The 18,513-nt window shown below is 41.6% G+C and overlaps 2 protein-coding genes across 2 annotated transcripts; one reads left to right on the top strand and one right to left on the bottom strand.

Moving 5' to 3' along the window:
- Positions 1 to 9,360: 9,360 nt before the first annotated feature.
- Positions 9,361 to 14,785, bottom strand: LOC311253316 (cyclin-Y-like protein 1). Its single transcript, XM_084347195.1, has 10 exons — positions 13,897 to 14,785; positions 13,708 to 13,782; positions 13,594 to 13,628; positions 13,405 to 13,505; positions 12,557 to 12,592; positions 11,520 to 11,571; positions 11,318 to 11,437; positions 11,061 to 11,227; positions 10,795 to 10,957; positions 9,361 to 10,139 (listed from the first exon to the last, which is right to left on the bottom strand). Exons 1-10 carry the CDS (start codon positions 14,054 to 14,056, stop codon positions 10,023 to 10,025), a joined length of 1,026 nt encoding a protein of 341 aa, XP_084203321.1. The 5' UTR covers positions 14,057 to 14,785; the 3' UTR covers positions 9,361 to 10,022.
- Positions 14,786 to 14,792: 7 nt separating this feature from the next.
- On the top strand, positions 14,793 to 18,513 carry mettl21a (methyltransferase 21A, HSPA lysine). Its single transcript, XM_084347198.1, has 4 exons — positions 14,793 to 14,845; positions 15,779 to 15,926; positions 16,009 to 16,120; positions 16,367 to 18,513. Exons 2-4 carry the CDS (start codon positions 15,780 to 15,782, stop codon positions 16,762 to 16,764), a joined length of 657 nt encoding a protein of 218 aa, XP_084203324.1. The 5' UTR covers positions 14,793 to 14,845; position 15,779; the 3' UTR covers positions 16,765 to 18,513.

Raw genomic sequence — 18,513 nt, 5'->3', positions numbered from 1 at the left:
AGCCCCGAAAGCATTTAGTTGGCAATTATTACTCTAAGATCATAGATGAACAGGGCCATTGCTTGACCTCATACTCAAAGAACCATATTTTTCTGAAGGCTAGGTCACACTATAATTTAATGCTAATTATAATTCAGACAGGAGCATCATGACCCTCAGTGCAAATTAGCCTTTAGGGTGAACTGGCTTAATCCAAGACAATTTTTGGTCATAAGCATAGGCATAAATCCCAGGCAGGATTAATATTGTCTCAAAACTTAGGTTTCAAATGATTGTGACTACAGCACGGATACCAGACCCGAACTGACGGAGTGGGCCAGGTGTGGACAAGTACTTAGAGATGATATCTAGGCTCGGGGTGGGTTTGATCGTGCTGTAATCAAGGTAAACATACAGGCTGTAACCATGATAACAACTGCGGGACAAGATGGCACAAACTCAGCGCTTCAGCTTACATTAACTGCGTTGCGCTCAAGACAGGATCGGATGCAAAACTCAGATTGCCTGTCGAGCTCAGGTCAGACCTGTTACTCCTCTCTTGGACTCCAATTCAGACGGAAAAATGTGGCCCGAGCCGCACTCAAATTGCAACCCCTGCCGTTTGCTGGTGGTTAGCTGACATTTGCTAGCTAGCCACAGTCACATCAACCAGTGCTGGCAGCTGTTTGGATTAAAGTCATGAGAGATAGCTGGCAACGCAGGGTAGTGTTTCTTTCTGACCGACTGTTCGATATCAGATTTACCTCCCTAATCATAAGAAGGCTTTGTTTATTGCACAAATCTAAAGCTGAAAGAAAAGGAAATTAAATGATGAATATGCTTTAACAGCAACTGTTTCCATTAGATACGTTATTTGGCTACCTTCTTGTGACTTAAAGAATGCAACACCATCAGTGTACAGAATACTGCTATTATACATGGCAGGGCCAGGTGAACACTGCATGGCTGCATAGTGTACACTGTGCGCCATAAAAAGCAAAACCCAAGATAAATTGGATTGCCTTGAGCTTGCACGGGGAAAAAAATCACCTGGTTCAGCACAGCCAACATTTTCTCATTTGCTGTGCAAATGAAAACATGTATATGGATAAGCAGTTTTGTGTTTCTGATGATAGCTATAGTGAAAAAGGACTGTTGGGTCTTCCCAGCCAGCACAGCACAGCAGCTCAGTCATGTATAACATTTTCAATCCTAGAGGTCCATGTAACATCACAGCTACACACACCATGATTCACCCCGTGTCCTTTAACTACTGCTTTAATGTTGAAGCGTGCAGCGAGGTTCAGGAAGTGACCATTTTGCTTCCTCACTTTCTCCCCCTATTCCCATTAAAGGTCAAAGTGTATTTGGCTCCCTTTGGACAAAGTTGGCCGCCGGCATCTGCCTAATGTCTGGTTTAACACAGACGGACTGGCTGTCCTGGTATTTTTTCCCGATGCCAGAAGCCAGGGGTGCAAAACAAGGTTTAAATCTTACACCAAGCTCATTAGAGGAGACACGAACCAGCAGTAGTCAACCAGCATTTTCGTGCCAGCTCAGCAGTAGCAACAGTGGGGCGTCAAAGTTGACACGAAAGCCGTGCCATGTGGTTGTAGGAGCTTGGATTAGAGACCAAAAGGAATTGGAACAAACACAAAGAGCATTTTCAATTTAGCGTTTTATATTAGCCTGGGCGATGAGAATGACTTTTTGGTGCACTATGCTTTTACTGTAAATTTTACCACTCCGGGCAAACATAAAGGTCGGAAAGCATCTGAAACATACAGGTCTTGAATACAATCTAAAAAAAGAGACCCACAGAATATCTTCCTTACTTCAACACGCATAAAGTAAGTTTGAAAAAAAGACCCAATCCTAAATAGGCCTGTGGATACTCCGATGGAGAGAGAACGCCAACACTGGCAGCACCATGATGCTTCCTACTAACGATCACGACTATCAGTAAAGATGGCAATGCATGTCATTGCATGAACACAGTTCACACTTGTATATAGTGAATCCAGACAGCTTGACACAGAGATCGAGACATGTAGCATTAGGACAAAACCCTACGTCAGGCCAATTGATTTGGACCCCAGGACATACTTCCATTTTGGACAACTCAGCAACATATGATTTATGTCTAATGCCAATGTTCAGTACCAGAGCAGGAAATAATGTGTCCATTAACTAGCAAGGCAGAAAATAAGGGGTCGGAAACCTAGTGTGTCCGACTTTTAGATCCTGTAAATCCTGGGTTTCCGAAAGAGTTCGGAATGAGACTCAATCATTAACAGTCTTACAAACTGGACCTTTAACTATAAACACAATATTTCCCCAACTTTAGCCATGGTGTAGTAGGCACGCACAGATATCGTGCTTAAGCTAGGGTTTGGGTTTTCCCAATGGAAAAGATGTTTTCACTCTTCTCTCGACTTGAGAAGGTAAGAGTTTGATTTACCAACGGGCTCCGCTGGTGGTAGCTCTACTGTTGATCTGACTGGTTGAAGTTAGCATGTGATGGACGGTGGTAAACAGAAGGTTTATCCAATCACCTGCTGAGTATTTTTTGAACGTGCCTGCCCTTTTACAAACAGTTTGTAGCGGCGCCCTGCCAGATGGTCCTGTGAAACAAACCATCTGGCACGTGAGGTCAAACTCAGGCTAAATCAAAAGTGAACGTCCCAAAGTAAAATCGAGTCGAGTCCAGCGCCATCCAGCCCATCTCGTATGTGTGAGTGATACCATTCAGTATGTTGGCAAATTTTCTCAAGCAGGGAAAATAACTGACAAGATTTTACACTCTAACCACTTGCGACTACGGTGTGAATGATTCCATTCAACAAAGTTGTCAGGATACACCGTGACACAGCAAGTGAGAATCGTGGAGGTGCCTTTTCACTAGCTGTTGGATCCGAGCAGCGTGGAAGCCAAACGTGTTACATCCTCCTGGTTTCATTTAATTATGAGTGCCGTTTATTTTCTCATTCATCTTCCACACAGGGAAACCGCTTCTCTGTTGGGAGAAGCTTTTGTGGTGAATCCACTCGGGACGATTCTGTGGTGCACAGTGCAATGCTTAAAAACAGACGATTTGATTAGATTTGATAGGCTCACGACTGAAGATGTCAGCCATCACGTTCAAAGCTGCTAAGGAAAATAATATCCTTGAAAGACATCATCCGATATCATCCTGATACTCTAAAGTTGGTCTAATTTTAATCTGTTTTACTCTATAGTAACTGTACAGTGTGAATCTTATCCCAACGTGAGAGTCTTGAGATATTTATAGCAGTATGTTTTGTAATGTAATCAGTATATGTGCTTTCCAATGCATTATTGAGGGGAGATAAATATTTATGATACAGTCGTGGCACAGTTTTGCCTTTTGCTACTTGAGAAAATCATGCAACGCAGTCAGTATGACCCACATACTGCTTAAAAGTCTCACTATCTAATACGCCCCTCTCACCTTCTATTACTCTTCATGCACGGGCGAACACAAAAAGGCAAACACAAATACGCACATCACACACGTTCTGCGCAGAACAGCAGCAGCGGTTCTGTGTTTTTTTTAGGCCTACTGGAGGGTTTGACATTGTAAAGTTGAAGAGTGTGTGATATGAGGAGTGACCCGAGAGTGTGGAGGGTAAACGGAGTGACTCCCCGGGGGGCCAGCTTGTTCTCTCTAGCCCTCTTTTAGAGTTCAGACAAGTCCCATGATGCTGAGAGATTAATGAAGCTGCACTGGCACTGTGATCCCTACAGGATACACACACACACAGTCAAAGGCGTTCGTGCACACACACGATTCCTTTCAGATTATGACAGTTTTCATGTACCTGCACTGATGCAAGCTTCAGACAGTTCAAGCATTTATTACGCTGAGGGTGGTACAGACATTGTACATTAACTAAAGAAACCTGCACTCAAGTAGGTTTAGTAAGACCTTCAACAATAGATTTCTAAAGGATTATCTGGCTTTTCCATCTTCCAACAGAAATTTTACCCTCAAGCAGTCTTTCTTTTGTAAAATAGGTATTACCTAACAAGACTTTTAATGAAACCTTGCCTGTAAATTCCACATTATGTCAAAATAACGCTCAGTAATTCCTCCGAGTCTTCATCAGAAAAGCTCACATGAAACAGGCCTGGCTGTGTCTATCTCCATCCTCCAGTCTGGCAGTGATACAGGCAAGCTGCACCAGAGCTCGGACGAGGCGGGAGGATGTCGCATTAACACATGGACTAATCTCACACCTGCAGTCAGGCCAGCTGTCTTGCACACTGCAGGACTGCCTCTCTGTGGTCACAGATGGGTACTACATTTCTGCAAAGAGCAGCCTCTGAGTTTGGTTCAGCTGTGTAAAGGAAGAGAAAGGAGACTGAGGCAAAATGCTCCTCAAGGATGTATACTATTTAAAACTATTTGAGGGTAGGAGAAGAGGAAACAAGATATTATAAATGATTTGGGCTTAATTATTTTCAGTAAATGTAGGTGTGGTTGTGGGATCATAGTATACAGTATGTCACTTCAGTGTTGCACCACGTGGGTATCGTCAAGTCATATTTTTTACCTTCATTGCATGTTCTTGCTATGGGTGGTGTTTCAAATGTCATGAATAACAGACTTTCTTGGAAGCAAAAGAAGTTACAATATGGTGTTTTTGATTGAAACAAACTATATATATATATACATATATATATTTAGGTCTTTTTGTGTTTGTAAAGTCTTTCGGATCACCAGCTATCTCTCCGATATTGAAAATGGAGATGCTAAATGACTTTCCGAAACCAACAACCCAACAAGGTTTAGTCGGAAACACATCTTGATTACATATTTGTGCTTTTAAAGCTGCTTCCACGAACAATCAGAGAGCCATGGATCAAAAATTCTTCCAATTATTCTTCAAACACATCACTTATTCACTCAATCCTGCACTGGCTTCAACACCGCTGTGTCAACGACAATTTAAAGGGGCGTAAATTCACATAAATGGACTACATCCAGTGGTTTTAATGTTGTGGCTGATTGGTCTGGTGTCTAATTGAATCAGGACTCAAGAAGCAAGAAGCAATAACCTTTTCCAGCTTTATAAGTATATAGAAGGAAAAATAAGTGTAGAAAAAAAGAGGTAAAAGTTACCCTCTGAGAAAATAATTGAGAGGCCAGGATGATGGATTGTATTTTTACTGAAAGCACTTTGCAGTGAAATTATTGTGCATTGTATGTGTTAGGAAGTAACTAATGTGTCTTCACACAGTGTAGTTTCATGTAATTTTGATGTCTTGCTGAGACTACCCTTTAGTCTAGGACATCAGAAGCAGTAACTGCCTTCGTCTCTTGCCTTCAAAAGGCAACATGCATGAGACACTTTGGTTCGAAGAGTAAAAAAAAAAAAGGTTTATCTTTAATTCTCTGATGCTACCGAGCTTACCGGTGACTTTTATTAACAACAACAACAAAAAAACTAAACAAACTTTTCATTCGTTGTCCACTATTTTTCACTTGTTACTCCTTATTGGTGGTACTTTAGTTTTCCCCTTTGCGTTTAACAGCGTTTATGCCATGGTAAGCTATTTGCAACACTACATGCCTTTACATGATGTACATTTCATTCATTGTTCGTCGATGTCTGTGTCAATCTTGCATCAGTAGTGACTGAAAAAATGAAACGTGCAAACTATAAAGTATATGAAACAAATATGTTTAATCATGTATCAGAAATGCTGCATTTAAGTCACAACTCAACCTTGATGACTACATTTAGATATCTGAAATAGTGTCAATTTACAATCCATGTAACACCGACAAAACAAAAAAACAGTACAATTGCGAACAGCACAAATGCCAAAATAAGGGTGTACATCAGAAACTGCTGAATTAAAAGTCATATTTAACTTTAAATAAGCAAAAAATAATTGTGAATCACAAGTGTAGACTGAATAACAGATATCAATCAATAAATACAACAAAATGTGCATAATAGAGTTAACAGTCTGTCTTTCTGACTTATTGGACCACCTCAGCATTGACAATAGTTTTTTCTCTGTGTGGTCAGTTGTGTTAAGACATAACATAATTGCAGGTATGAGAACTTTGCAGAATGTGTCGTAGATGCACCATATAGTTAAAATAATAACCTTGCAGTCACAGTACTTAACAACTACATATTACCCACAAATTAAATACAAGTAAGATCTTACCATAATTGTGATCGTATCTACAGAAAACTGCTGGCTGGACCTTTCTGTACATCCGATTCCACTGAAAGTAATTTGTAGATGCAAATTTCGCTACATGAGCGGGTACTTCAAATCACACGAACAGTGACACATATGTAGTTAATGGAGCACTATTTGGTCAGGAGACCATGAAGACACCATGGAAACAGCAGCCAGTGTCTTGACACTAACGCTCATTAGAAATAGATGGTGAAATGCAGTTAGGTAGATGACAAGGTGTTGTCTCCTCGTTATCTATATTAACCTGACTTCGAAGCTCAACCTTGGTCTTCAATCCCATCAACACTCCCACGTTGCTGAAACACCTCTACCTCCGTCGTGATTGTAGACAGGCGTGAACAAACGAGTAGTCGGTTAATCTGCGGGTTCCGGATTAAAAGGAAAGTTGCATTGATGAATGGAGGAATGATTATAAGTATTGGTGTGACTATAGAACCGATCGTCTTGCAGGAGGATGCTGTTCTCTTTCCTGTCATTGTAAGGATGACAAAATATATGTTCAGCGCCAGCTGTAGCAAAAACATTAAAAAGTAGAGCCCAACGGTGCGATTGGCTCGGTGGTTATTACACTTAAGAGCCGTGCTCGCCCTGAACGCTGCATGATACATGCGCCCATAGCAGTAGCAGATGGTCAGTATGCAAAAAGTTGTTATGACAGATGGGGGCCCAAACATCCGCATGTCCTCTTCCTGGGAAAATGTGATGTGTTCCTTGATGGTAAAAGCATCACACAGGAGCCCGCTGGTTTGCTGTTGGAAGCCACATTGAATCTGGCTCAGCACAAACCCTCCATGAAAGCTCACTGCCCCACTGACCAGCCAAACGAGCCCCATGCTTATGTGGATATTGGAGGTGTCGATCATCCTGAGGTAGTGGATGCCGTGAAAAATGAATACATAGCGTTCTATGGCCATTAGAGCCAAAGTCATCTGGGTTGTTAGGAAAAAACAACGCAAAATACAAAACTGCGCTATGCACCAGTATCCATATTTCTGAGTTTGCTTATACACTATAGAAGACGATATGACCAAAGCAGTCACAAAATTCATCAAAACACCACAAGCTGATATATTTTGTATCAGGATGTACTGTGGCTGCCAGAGTAGCTGTTTATATCTCACCGTCACAAAAAACAGAAATCCATTTGCTGTGGATGAAACAAGGACACAGCCAAGAAACACAACAGAAAATGCAAGAAAATTCTTCTCAGAAAAATCAAAGTCCCAGGCTGAACAGCTGGAAACGTTATCCACATGTTGATTCCAGCCACATGCACTCGTCACGTTGGACGAGTTTGAGAGAGAGCTGTTTGAGGTATTCAGTTGCATCTTCCCGCTCGAGGTCAGAACAGTTGTCTGAGAGCAGAACAGGTTCAGTGTGTATTCATATAGGGAGGAGGGGCTTAACACCATGGCATAACTATGATATTTCATTCATTATTTTATTTAAAAAAGGCAAAAAAGCCAAGGCATGACATTTAAGTTACCTGGTAACTGCATCGAAAGAAGATCATAGTGATGTCTTATACAATGTAACAGTCAAATGACCTTCTTACCTGTACTGAAGAATTGCTTGGAACTGTTTAAGTAGCACTAAAAGCGTGTCTGCTTTTTAAAAATTTTACGCGAGTCCCCTTTTCCTCCTTATGTCCACACTTCAGGACATTCTCCCAGAGTGTGTTAAGACTTATTGAGTCACTTGTCACTTTTACTTTCGAAACAACATCGGATGTTACAGTACATCAGAGAGTGAGGAAGGAACTTGCGAACATTACTACCTATTGTGTCATAACTGTGCCGAGCGAAGGTGGAGGAGGCTAAGTGATCCAATTCACCGTCTCCACGTAGTCCCGGCTGCAATAAAAGTGCCTAATTATCCAATTTTCATGTCTACTTGACCATGGAAATTGGATAATCAGGCCAATCATGAGACTGCAGCTGGAATCGTGTCAACATTTTGGATAAATGCTCGATGTATACATTGATAAAAAGTCTTTTCAATTCAATTACAAAGTGAATTCATTAATCTATACATTTCTATCTGTCTTCTCCATAATCCAATAAGGCTTTATGTAACTCAGTTTTTCCTTACTATAGATATATCATGAACAAATGTTAATTTTTCTTTGCTCGGTATAATTCCAGCTGCTTTTCATGCACAATAGGACAAGGTTGACGATTTGAAGTGTTTTGGTCATGATGGTCTAGTTTGTAAAACAGCCCGGTTTTTCTGAGCATATGATATCTTTGGTCTAATTAACCCCAGATACCTCATCTTGGGTCCACCTACAGAGACGACGGAATAACTGGAAGTATGGCTTAAAATACTTAAGTATATTAGAGCGAAGATCTCATTTTAGTGCCATACCGAGAATTGGATGCCCACAATCAAATAGTGTATTTGTCAAAGTTTAAGTTGCATTTATTAAGTCAAAAGTAGCGCTGGCCTCACGATACACAGCAGGGTATACAAATCCTATATTTTGGGAGGGAAAAGAGGCACTGGTCTCAGATAAGGAAACAAAATTGTCACATACCCTGAACTGAGATAATGAATCGGTACTGGGCGAGAAAATTTTGACGTGGTACATCCCTAATTTTTCATGTGTTTATGAAGTAGACACAGTAGCTTGCATCAAAATATTGACACATCTGAATCTTCTCTTAATGAGCTCTCTAACTTTTCAGGTGCTTTTCCTTGAGTAAGTACAATTGCTCTAATGACATCTTATGAACACTGATTGACTTGGTTGGACTGATATATTCAGTTTTAGGGGAATACATATGGATATTAAAGGATGCAGTATTTGATATCATTTTCCTGAAAGTGCTAAGTGTTGCATATTCTGGTGACCCAGAAGTTCATCAATTATTAAAAAACAACTCTTATTTAACATAAAGTCAGCAATCTACAGTCATCCTAGCTGTTCAATTCAACTAAAACTGTATAATCTTGAGTTAAATATGTGATGTTTGACCACTTTTATAGAGACACGTACTGTATATTACATCTTTGCTTGTAACATGTAATACGTTCTCAGGTCAGAACAAAAGCACAATTCATTGTTTTGGCCGTCATGCTTGTTTCGCTTCTTTTTCAAACACCAAAAACACACAAAAAAAACACCACAACACATTTCCCACCTAAGCAGCATCGACTTTAAACAGCGACTGAAATTTATTTGAATTAAATAAAGTCTCGTACATTTCACAGCTATAGGGGCCTACATAGTAAGCAAAACAAAGTCTACTCTTTGTCCATGTGCAGAACTACACCACAGGGTAGTTCAAGACAGTTTGTCATCATGTGAATAAAGGAGTGGGGGCACGGCTGGTGGAGAGATGAGGCCAGAAGCCAGAGAAAGTACTCCTCAAAAGATCAGCTGATGTAAAAAATAATGAAAGAAGATGAGGTCCTCAATTTGTGACTTCAGGAAGCATTTTCATGCGGATTCCTTCCAAAGATACACATCCATCATTTGAAAACAAAACAAAAAGTGACAATCTGCAAAATATTTCACCAAATTACCATGCTTTAAAGGCAGATAGCTTAAGTTCTTTGTAATGAACACATAAAGACTGGATTCATTATATTTAAGTGATATTGTATGGTAAACTCCTGGTCTGTGTTTCTCCCCAAAGTCGACATCTAACATGTTGTAATTGAACTTTTCAGTTACTGATATTAATCTACTTTGGAAATGTCTCTTGGCGAATGCCGTCTGATTTCTTGACTGTAGCATCACTCTAAGCTCGTTCTTCCACCTGCTCGCCGTATGCAAGATGGCCGTCGCTGACCTAAGACAGCACAGCCTGAGCGTTCTTGATGCCAACCAGGTTGTCTGCACTGATAGACCTCCTCATAGCAGCTTTACTCAGGTCCTTGTACTTGTCTTCGCACAGCCTGGAGATGGCCTAGAGACAAATAAGCACATAGCAGGTTACAACCTAAACAACAAAGTAAGGAAGACAAAGAGTCAGACTACACCTACAGAGACAAAAAACATTCCTTCACCTATGAGTCAAGTTACAGTTTACGTCCAAGATAACATGCTCTTTTCACTTGGAGACTATTTTCACAGAGGCGTACAGAGGACTGATACAGAGCTTTGTCACATGGTGCAACAACAACCACCTGAAGCTCAGGACCAGCAAAACAAATGAACCTGTGGTGGACTACATTTCTTCAAGTATGGATGTTACTGCAATTCAAATCAGGTCATCCCTTAAGTCCAAGTGGACGTTTGTGCCAGATGTACTGAAATTCCCTTGAGGCAATGCCGGAGATACAGCATTCATGATTGACTTTTCATAGGGGGAGATTTCAACCACTACCTCATTGGGCAAGGGCGGACTTGAGGGGTAAGGGTAAAAATCTGAAGCCTTAAACTCTGAGGGTGATCTACAGTAACGTTAGTACTTCACATGCAGTCAAGCAAGTGTTTGCAGGATCGACTTCAATGACAGATCGATAGAGGAACAACACAACACCTGTTTCCCACCCTGTCACCGGACGGAGGCACAATAAAACCATCCAATGTGGACACAAATGTAGCCTCCACAAACTCACCTCCAGTTTCTGGGCCCGCTTGTTGCTCAGCGGCTCCAGAGGGAAACTGAGGTTGTTGTCGTCAGCCAGTGAGCGCAGGTCAAAGTAATACTTGGCGTAGACGCTGGCTGGGACGTTGATGTTGAACTGGAGCAGTTCCAGGAAGTGGCGCTCCATCTCATTCCTGCAGAACGTGGAACAATGCAGACAGTTGGTCAGAGAATTCAACATTTTCCATTCAAGTTACAACATCGGGCAGCAACAGGGCGCACAATTGAAACACTCACATGTCCTCCACTGTGATATCTTTCAGGATCTGACAGTAGTCGACATTCCACACTGCCTGGTCGTCCCAGACTTTGGAGGCCAGCAGAATGGCACCGAGAACAATTCGCTTCCAGTTACAAGGACAGATATCCATCTCAGCGTATGTCAACAGCCTTTCCAGGTACACCTAACACACAGGGAACATGTACACATATTAGTCATCGAGATCAATGTTTTTTTTTAAATCAAATATCAGACTTGTGTACTGTAAACTTACCAGAGTGACGATGGCGCACTCAGCAGTGAGCTGTGCAGAGCTGAAGAGCGTTCGTATGAAGCGGTAGATGAGTTTGTGTTCTGGGTCAACCACAGAGTAGTCATCTGGAACCTTTTCTCGCTGTTGACCAGAAGGTCGATCATTATCAGTGAATCAGCACAGAGTGAACCTGTATATTATGACATCTAACACGTCAACATACCGATAGAGGGTGCTTCTTCTCGTCGAATATATCCAGCGAGCGGTTTGAATCTCTGCAGGAGCAGAACATTAACGGGCCAATGTTAGATGTGCAAATTATATGTGATCTTAGTCCTGCTGTGAAAAAAAATGACCACTTATATGTGGGGGCTTGATAGTGGTAGTGACTCAACCATTTCCTCTCTTTAGCCTATGAACACTGTGATGAAAACTGCAAGCGGATTTGCACATTGATTTACTACCAATAACAGCTTCTATTGGATTTATATCCTGATTAGATGACTAACTTTTCTCCACTGACAATGAGACTGTGTGTTCATTTAAGTCTTGTGGAACCTCCAACTGCTGTGATGCCAAAAGTTTTAAATTCCTCAACATCACGACTGTTTCCCAACTTACTGATCTAATGACTATTGGCAATCGGCACAAAGTTGCTATGATGCCAATAAAGGTCCAAAATTAGCTGACTGACTGATGACAACATGATAAAAACCCAAAAGAAGAAACTAATCTACTAACTAAAGTCCATGAGCAAAAAGTAGCTGTGACGTGATTAAAAGTTGACAGAATCTCAGGGTTCATTCATTCATTTGTGTGGTTCCTAACAAATCTTTACTATTGACCACTACAAAAAATGTTCTACCTTCATGATAGCTAATGCCCAACTAGCTAACGCTTCCCATACTGCGTCTTTCCAATGTAAGTTGTATTTGTCGGGCCAACATCTGCTCGATCGATCGATCGATCGATCGATCGATCGATCGATCTATCGATCTATCTATCTATCTATCTATCTATCTATCCTGAAAGTTGTGTTTCCTAACTAACTATCTAACTAACTCACCAACTAACTGACTAACTACCGATTGGCCACCACCAACAACTTCCCATTATGCCAACAGTTTGATAAACCCCAAATAAACCCTACTCAATTGTGTGTTTCTTAACTAAAAATCTAAGTACCAGGCACAAACAAAACAGTATAGCAACATCTATGAAAATGAAATCTATGACAAAACTGTGGGAAAATGTTCCTACCTGTTTTTTATGTGATAGTATATCGCCAATGCGACGCTGGAACAGAGAGAAATTGACACAAACAGTGAACCAGAGCATTCATGCTACGTTAGCATTCGCATGCTATGTCCTCCTATATTTGTAGTTTTACCCACTGATATGTAGATCATGTCTGTTACAATTAGCATTGAAGGACATCTCCATATTTCGTCTGCAGTCGGAAAAATTACGCATTTGGTTCGTCAACACTCCTAACTAATACCATAGGTAGCTAAGCAATGGGGCTTTTCCACATGCATGTGCTGCCTCGGCTTGATTTGGTTTGACTTGGCACGTCAGCCCTGCGTGGCAGGGATTCGCATTTCCACTACGACTTCCCTACCTGCTTGAAGATGGGTCCTTAACTGATGACGCGCTCGTCTTGGGTAGAGGTCAAATGAAGCGGCTGTAAATACTCTTCCTCCCTGCAGTACTGCGGAAGAACGGCCGCTGACAAAGCTCGGCTAATTCGGTTATAAACAAGTTTCATTTCCTAAAAATTCTTCACAATAAAAGTACCCTGTTATTTAAAAGCTTTGGTTATGAAGCAGCAAAATCAGGAGACATGACTCCCGAAACAGCTGATCATCTTCGGTGCAGCTCGGCTCAACTTGGCGCGGTAAAAGTGGTAATAGAAAAGCGGTTTGACTACAAGTCAGTAGTCAATCCGGTGAAAAAGCCCCACAAAAGGTTAGCTTGTGGCATACTTTTTTAAAAGGTGTGAAGGACGAACGCCAGGAGACACATGACCTGCTAAAGAAAACCAGCGCACTCAAATCCATAAACTACTCCTGTGAGGATATTTAGAAGACAGAGTAGAAGTCTCGTACCATTTGATCGTGCTCTTGAGGTTGGGCTGGCTGACTGTGCTGTCATCGATGAATATTGTCGAGCAGGAGCTATACTTCTTAGTCAGGAGCCCCGGGGACATCTGCGAGAGAAAACATGACGGTTTAAAAAGGCACATGACTGGAGAGATACCACGCATTTCAAGCACAAAGCCTCACTTGAACACTTACATGATTCAAGTAGTTGCTTTTCCTTTTCTCGCGCACTGCAACGAGTAGAAAAGAATTCGATTAGGGGAGTAAAAAATACTGAAATTCGGAGATCGCGACAGGATAAATACTGACCGTCTGTCTGCGACTTGTTCAGGAAGAGGGTGCTGGCTCTCGGGTGGTCTGACGGGTTGGCCTCTTGGGCCAGTTCTGTAAGACGCAGGTATGAGACATTAATACAAATTGTCTTTAAAATGGTACGATTTCTGGTCAAGACGCGGAGAAGTGTGAAACATTTGTGGTCTCCGGATCCTCCACACCCACCATCAGGGAGCTCCCGGTCGCTGATGTGCTGCAGGTAGGTCCCGGTGTCTTCACTCACGTCCTCCGTGGTGGTGATGGGACACTCCTCCAGCTCCACCTCTCTCCTGTGGATCTTGGGACTCTCCCCCGGAGAGATGCAGCAGGACACCGAGCCTCCCATGGTTGACCTACAACAGTCCTGCTACAGCCCATACAACTGAGGAGGGACCGCCTACTACTGACTCCACTGCCTCTGCAACTTAAAAGTTCAATCTAAACCTTTTAAATCTCTAAAACTAGATCTGCCCCAGATAAAACACTGACATTTAAACCTTTAAAATGATCTAACTTTAGCATATTAGGGAGCAGTCTGGCTGCAAGGTGAGAAAACCTGCCTTCAGTGTATAATGGGATCTATGTACTGACAGCCAACTGGGTGTCTGCGGTATGTGCGGGGCAGCTGACATATTCAGGGCGTGTGCGCAGCATAGCACTGGCGCACTTTGACAACATTTACATGCGTGGACTGGGTAGTTTTTTGGACGGTGGATGTCTAATTTCAACTCATTTCACGCAAACTAACAATGCAAAGTCACAAGCTCCTCTGTCTCCCTCCATGGCTAGCCGGCTAACGCTAGCTTCCGCACCTCAATCCATTCCTGGCTTCTTCTTCTTCTTCTTCTGCTCCTTCTTCTTCTTCTGCTCCTTCTTCTTCTTCTACAGCAGCGTGGATCAATCCATTTTCACTGCAGCTGAAGCCTCCGTCACACTCAATTTAAAAAAAAAAAGGCTTTCCTACGAGACTAACCCGCTAATTTTCTCCCTGGGGAAGACTCTAGAGGTTAGCTAAAGAGGCTGTGAGGAGGCGAGTGCTGGGATTTTAAAAAGATAGCCAGCGTTAGCTCTCATCTCGTCGCATTTGCAGGACACGTCTTGGATGTCAAACGAGCCGAAGCTGTAAAGTTCAGAGGTAACGTCCGGCTACTGACTTTCAAAATAAAAGTCATCAGCGTGAACTTGATGTACTTACAGCAATGAAATATAAATGGAGTCAAATCAACACATTGTTTGCACTTAAAATGCAATTTTATACATTTAAGAGAGAAATTGTGTATATTTTACTTCACTATTATTATTGTTTGAAAGCTTTAGACATTTACAAAATATGATTTTTGCACACCAAACATGACTAATAACTATTATTATTACCAAGAACTAGTTATATCATGTTTCCAGCTTCTCAAATGTTAGGATGTTTTGTTATTTCAATTATTTTTATTTTATTTGGAGGTTTTAACTACTGGTTGACATTGTAAAAATGTCATTCTGGGTAATTGTGAGGCTGTTTCTCACCGTTTTAAGATTTTTTTTAAAAGAACAACAACAACAAAAAAAAACAGTCAATTGATTATTATTATTAAATTTTTTATTGTTTTACTACACTACAATTATTATTTGACAGCCAGGGGAAGTATTTACATGAAGAATTCAAAATAAATAAAGAAAGAAAACCTCAATAATACCTTATTGCAGAATAGGTAATTTCTGTGCTTTTATTTTGAGTGCAGGAACGCATTTAAAACGGAAACTGCGTCGCTGCTACGTATTGTTCACTTTACAGGCCTGTGAGGGATTCATCCGCAGGCACCGCCCCCTTGAGAAAACCCCTCTAAGGCACCGCCCATTGTGGAATCACGCTTTCCTATTGGTCCCTTTTCGCTTAACTGTTACACGATTGGCTGTAATGAGAGACTGGACTCCACAAGATGGCAGTAGAGAGACGTTAACTCAGCTGGCTGAGAAGAAGAAGAAGAAGAAGAACCGCACTGCGCATGCGCTTAGAGACGATCGGTGAAAAATATGGCTACACCAAACTCCATTTAAGTTTCTGTTGATTTTACAGCATGGCTCTCGTTCCGTACGTAGAAAATCCTTTACCCGCGCTTTCCAAACTCCACAATTCATCCGCACAGTTTCGGTTTGCCAACCGAGACCTCCACCTCAGCCAGGACTGGAAAAAGCTCGGGGTGGCTGCAGTCGTGTGGGATGCAGTAAGTCATATATTATTACTCCTGTTATTCATTCATTCACTGCTCATCTGAATTAAAAATGCACACCACGTCTGTTTTGCAGGCGGTTGTCATGTGCATGTACCTGGAGGTGGGGAAGGTGGAGGTGAAGGGGAGGCAGGTGATTGAGCTGGGAGCTGGGACTGGACTGGTGGGCATTGTGGCAGCTCTGCTGGGTGAGTTTACATTACTGTTGGATTATATGGAGTGTGAAGAGATAAATATCAATAAGGTATGGAGGATGAAACCTGACAAAATTAGTGCCAACATGTTACTAAAAATCACCCATATGATCAGTACTTAAATAAAAGTATCTGATATTAAATGAGCTGAAGTAACAAAAGTAAAAACAAGTTATTGAGTCATTTATATATTTATTGGCCTCTAAAACTGTCAGTCGGTGTCACATTCTTACCCTTCAGGAGCCAAAGTGACCATCACTGACAGACAGCCTGCCCTGGACTTCCTCTCCGCCAACGTGAAGGCGAACCTCCCCCCAGACTCCCAGGGATCGGTGGTTGTGTCCGAGCTGAGCTGGGGCGAGGGCCTCGAACATTACCCGGCAGGAGGATTTGACGTGGTGCTGGGAGCCGACATCGTTTACCTGGAGGACACCTTCGTGCCGCTGCTACAGACTCTGGAGCACCTGTGCTCGGACTCCACCGTGGCACTGCTGGCCTGTAAGATCCGATACAAGCGGGATACGGACTTTTTGGACATGCTGAAGCAGCGGTTCAGTGTTGAAGACGTCCACTATGACAAAGAACGGGACATCCACGTGTATAAATGTTGGAAACTGCCGCCAAAGAGGGATTTGTGACGACCTTGAACTGTTTTTTTTTTGCATAAGAATCAAATAAAATGTTCACAAATGATCAAAGATTACCAGAAACACATTTATTAACAGCTGCCAAAAATGTAATATTTCAATAGCTCTAACATAATGCACTGTTTTATACAGGTCGGTGCTGACATTTAGAAATTGTGAATACAAAATTAATGAAAAGCAACATAAAAAAAAGCATACTATGTCATGACGATACATAATACCTAAAATAATACAATATGGCATTCCATTATCTTAAAAAATATCCATTTTGTTCACGTCAGAGTCGTTGTCTGGTTGGATTTGGTTGCACTTTTTACAATGCAGGGTGTCTGATAGGTGCAGCCGAGTCGTACTTGGTGAGATTTGACGCTCCACACAACTGGTAACGTCCGATTAAATACGTGATGATGCCTCGATAATCAGTAAGCAACAGAACACTCGTGGACAGTAAATAATTGATGCGTAGCGGTGTTGCTTTCAAGTACAGGAGGTGTTGCCTATTAGAGTTTCCTGTTAAATCAAGTGAAATGTGGTAGGATTGTATATGCAAGGAAAGTGCGCATGCCACTTTGTAATCCTGTAAACAGAATTTGGAGACGGGCCTCTGCTATCGACTGCAAGAATTCACTTATTTTATACAGAAATAATTCAAAAGTTTAACCCAGTAACTAAACAGGTGGGGACATTTTACACCGACAGACCAGGGAATCAACGATTCCTGAGGCGCGTCTCCAAAGTTTGTAGACAAGGTTTTTCTTTCATTGCAAAACAAGTCAGGCTCATTATTTTTGGTTAGTGTTCAAAAAGAATCCAGGAATTAATAAAACAAGTAAAAAAATGTATTTAAAAATACAAAAATAAGGGAGAAAAACTTATTAAAATGGCATTTTTAGGGCAAACAGCAGAAGATCATCTGCGTATAATCCAATTTCTATCACATGAGGGGTACAGTATTATACCACAAGAGTAGTCGGGACGTTTTTGTTGAACGTTGGTAGAAAAACCAAAAACAATGAGCCTTCCTAATACGATTGGGAACATGCACCAGAGACCCGATAAACTCTTGAAGAGTTCTGTAACCATAAATGTTCCACTTGAGAGATTTAAACAAGTCTTTTTTAAAGCTGCATTTAACATGACAACCATTTTACAACCCAACAGAATGGTTTAGCTTTTTTCTTTTTTTTTTTTGTTCATGTCGTATCAAGGCCAAAAAGAAAGTGAAAAAAAAAAAAAAAAAAGTCAATGGCATTATGCAAGCAGATAATCCAATACATAGTAAACCAAACATAGCTAAAAGATAAAAAGTTCATGACACAGCCCATCTACAGTTCAAAGCATTAGTAAGTAACAGATGTTAATGCGAGAGCGCAGTTACAGTTACAAATGTTGCACACGAAGGTAACCTCCTCACGATCCAAGAGTCTCGGGGGCGGGGGGAGATTTTTAAAAAGTTCTGTCGGTGGTGGTGGTGATGGGAATCGAGCAGTTCCCTGTTGCTGGTGATGTCGCCCGGTTCATCCAGGCACCAGTGACTGGAATGCTTCCCGTTGGGTGGCGTCAAAACAAGAACAGTCTGTTCCATCACTTCACCACAAGGACCCTGTTATAGTTGTGGCCTCCTCCAACACCTCCGTCCTTACACAGCCTCCAGCTTTTTCATGGGAAACCGATGGGGAACAGAATTTCAAATCGAAGTGGGAGTCGGTGTGGTTGTTTTTTTAAATTCCTGGTGAGTCA

Source organism: Pagrus pagrus (assembly GCF_965226575.1).
Source record: "Pagrus pagrus genome assembly, chromosome: 24".
In the NCBI taxonomy this organism is placed as follows: domain Eukaryota; kingdom Metazoa; phylum Chordata; class Actinopteri; order Spariformes; family Sparidae; genus Pagrus; species Pagrus pagrus.
This window is presented reverse-complemented; position numbering and strand designations above follow the sequence as displayed.

Coding starts and splice junctions, on each gene's coding strand:
- LOC311253316 (XM_084347195.1), bottom strand. CDS start 14,056: ATGGGAGGCTCGGTGTCCTGCTGCATCTCTCCGGGGGAGAGTCCCAAG. Junction 13,506..13,593: donor AAAGCAACTACTTGAATCAT/GTAAGTGTTCAA, acceptor TTTCTCTCGCAG/ATGTCCCCGGGGCTCCTGAC. Junction 11,572..12,556: donor TACTATCACATAAAAAACAG/GTAGGAACATTT, acceptor CTGCTCCTGCAG/AGATTCAAACCGCTCGCTGG.
- mettl21a (XM_084347198.1), top strand. CDS start 15,780: ATGGCTCTCGTTCCGTACGTAGAAAATCCTTTACCCGCGCTTTCCAAA. Junction 15,927..16,008: donor CTGCAGTCGTGTGGGATGCA/GTAAGTCATATA, acceptor TCTGTTTTGCAG/GCGGTTGTCATGTGCATGTA. Junction 16,121..16,366: donor CATTGTGGCAGCTCTGCTGG/GTGAGTTTACAT, acceptor CTTACCCTTCAG/GAGCCAAAGTGACCATCACT.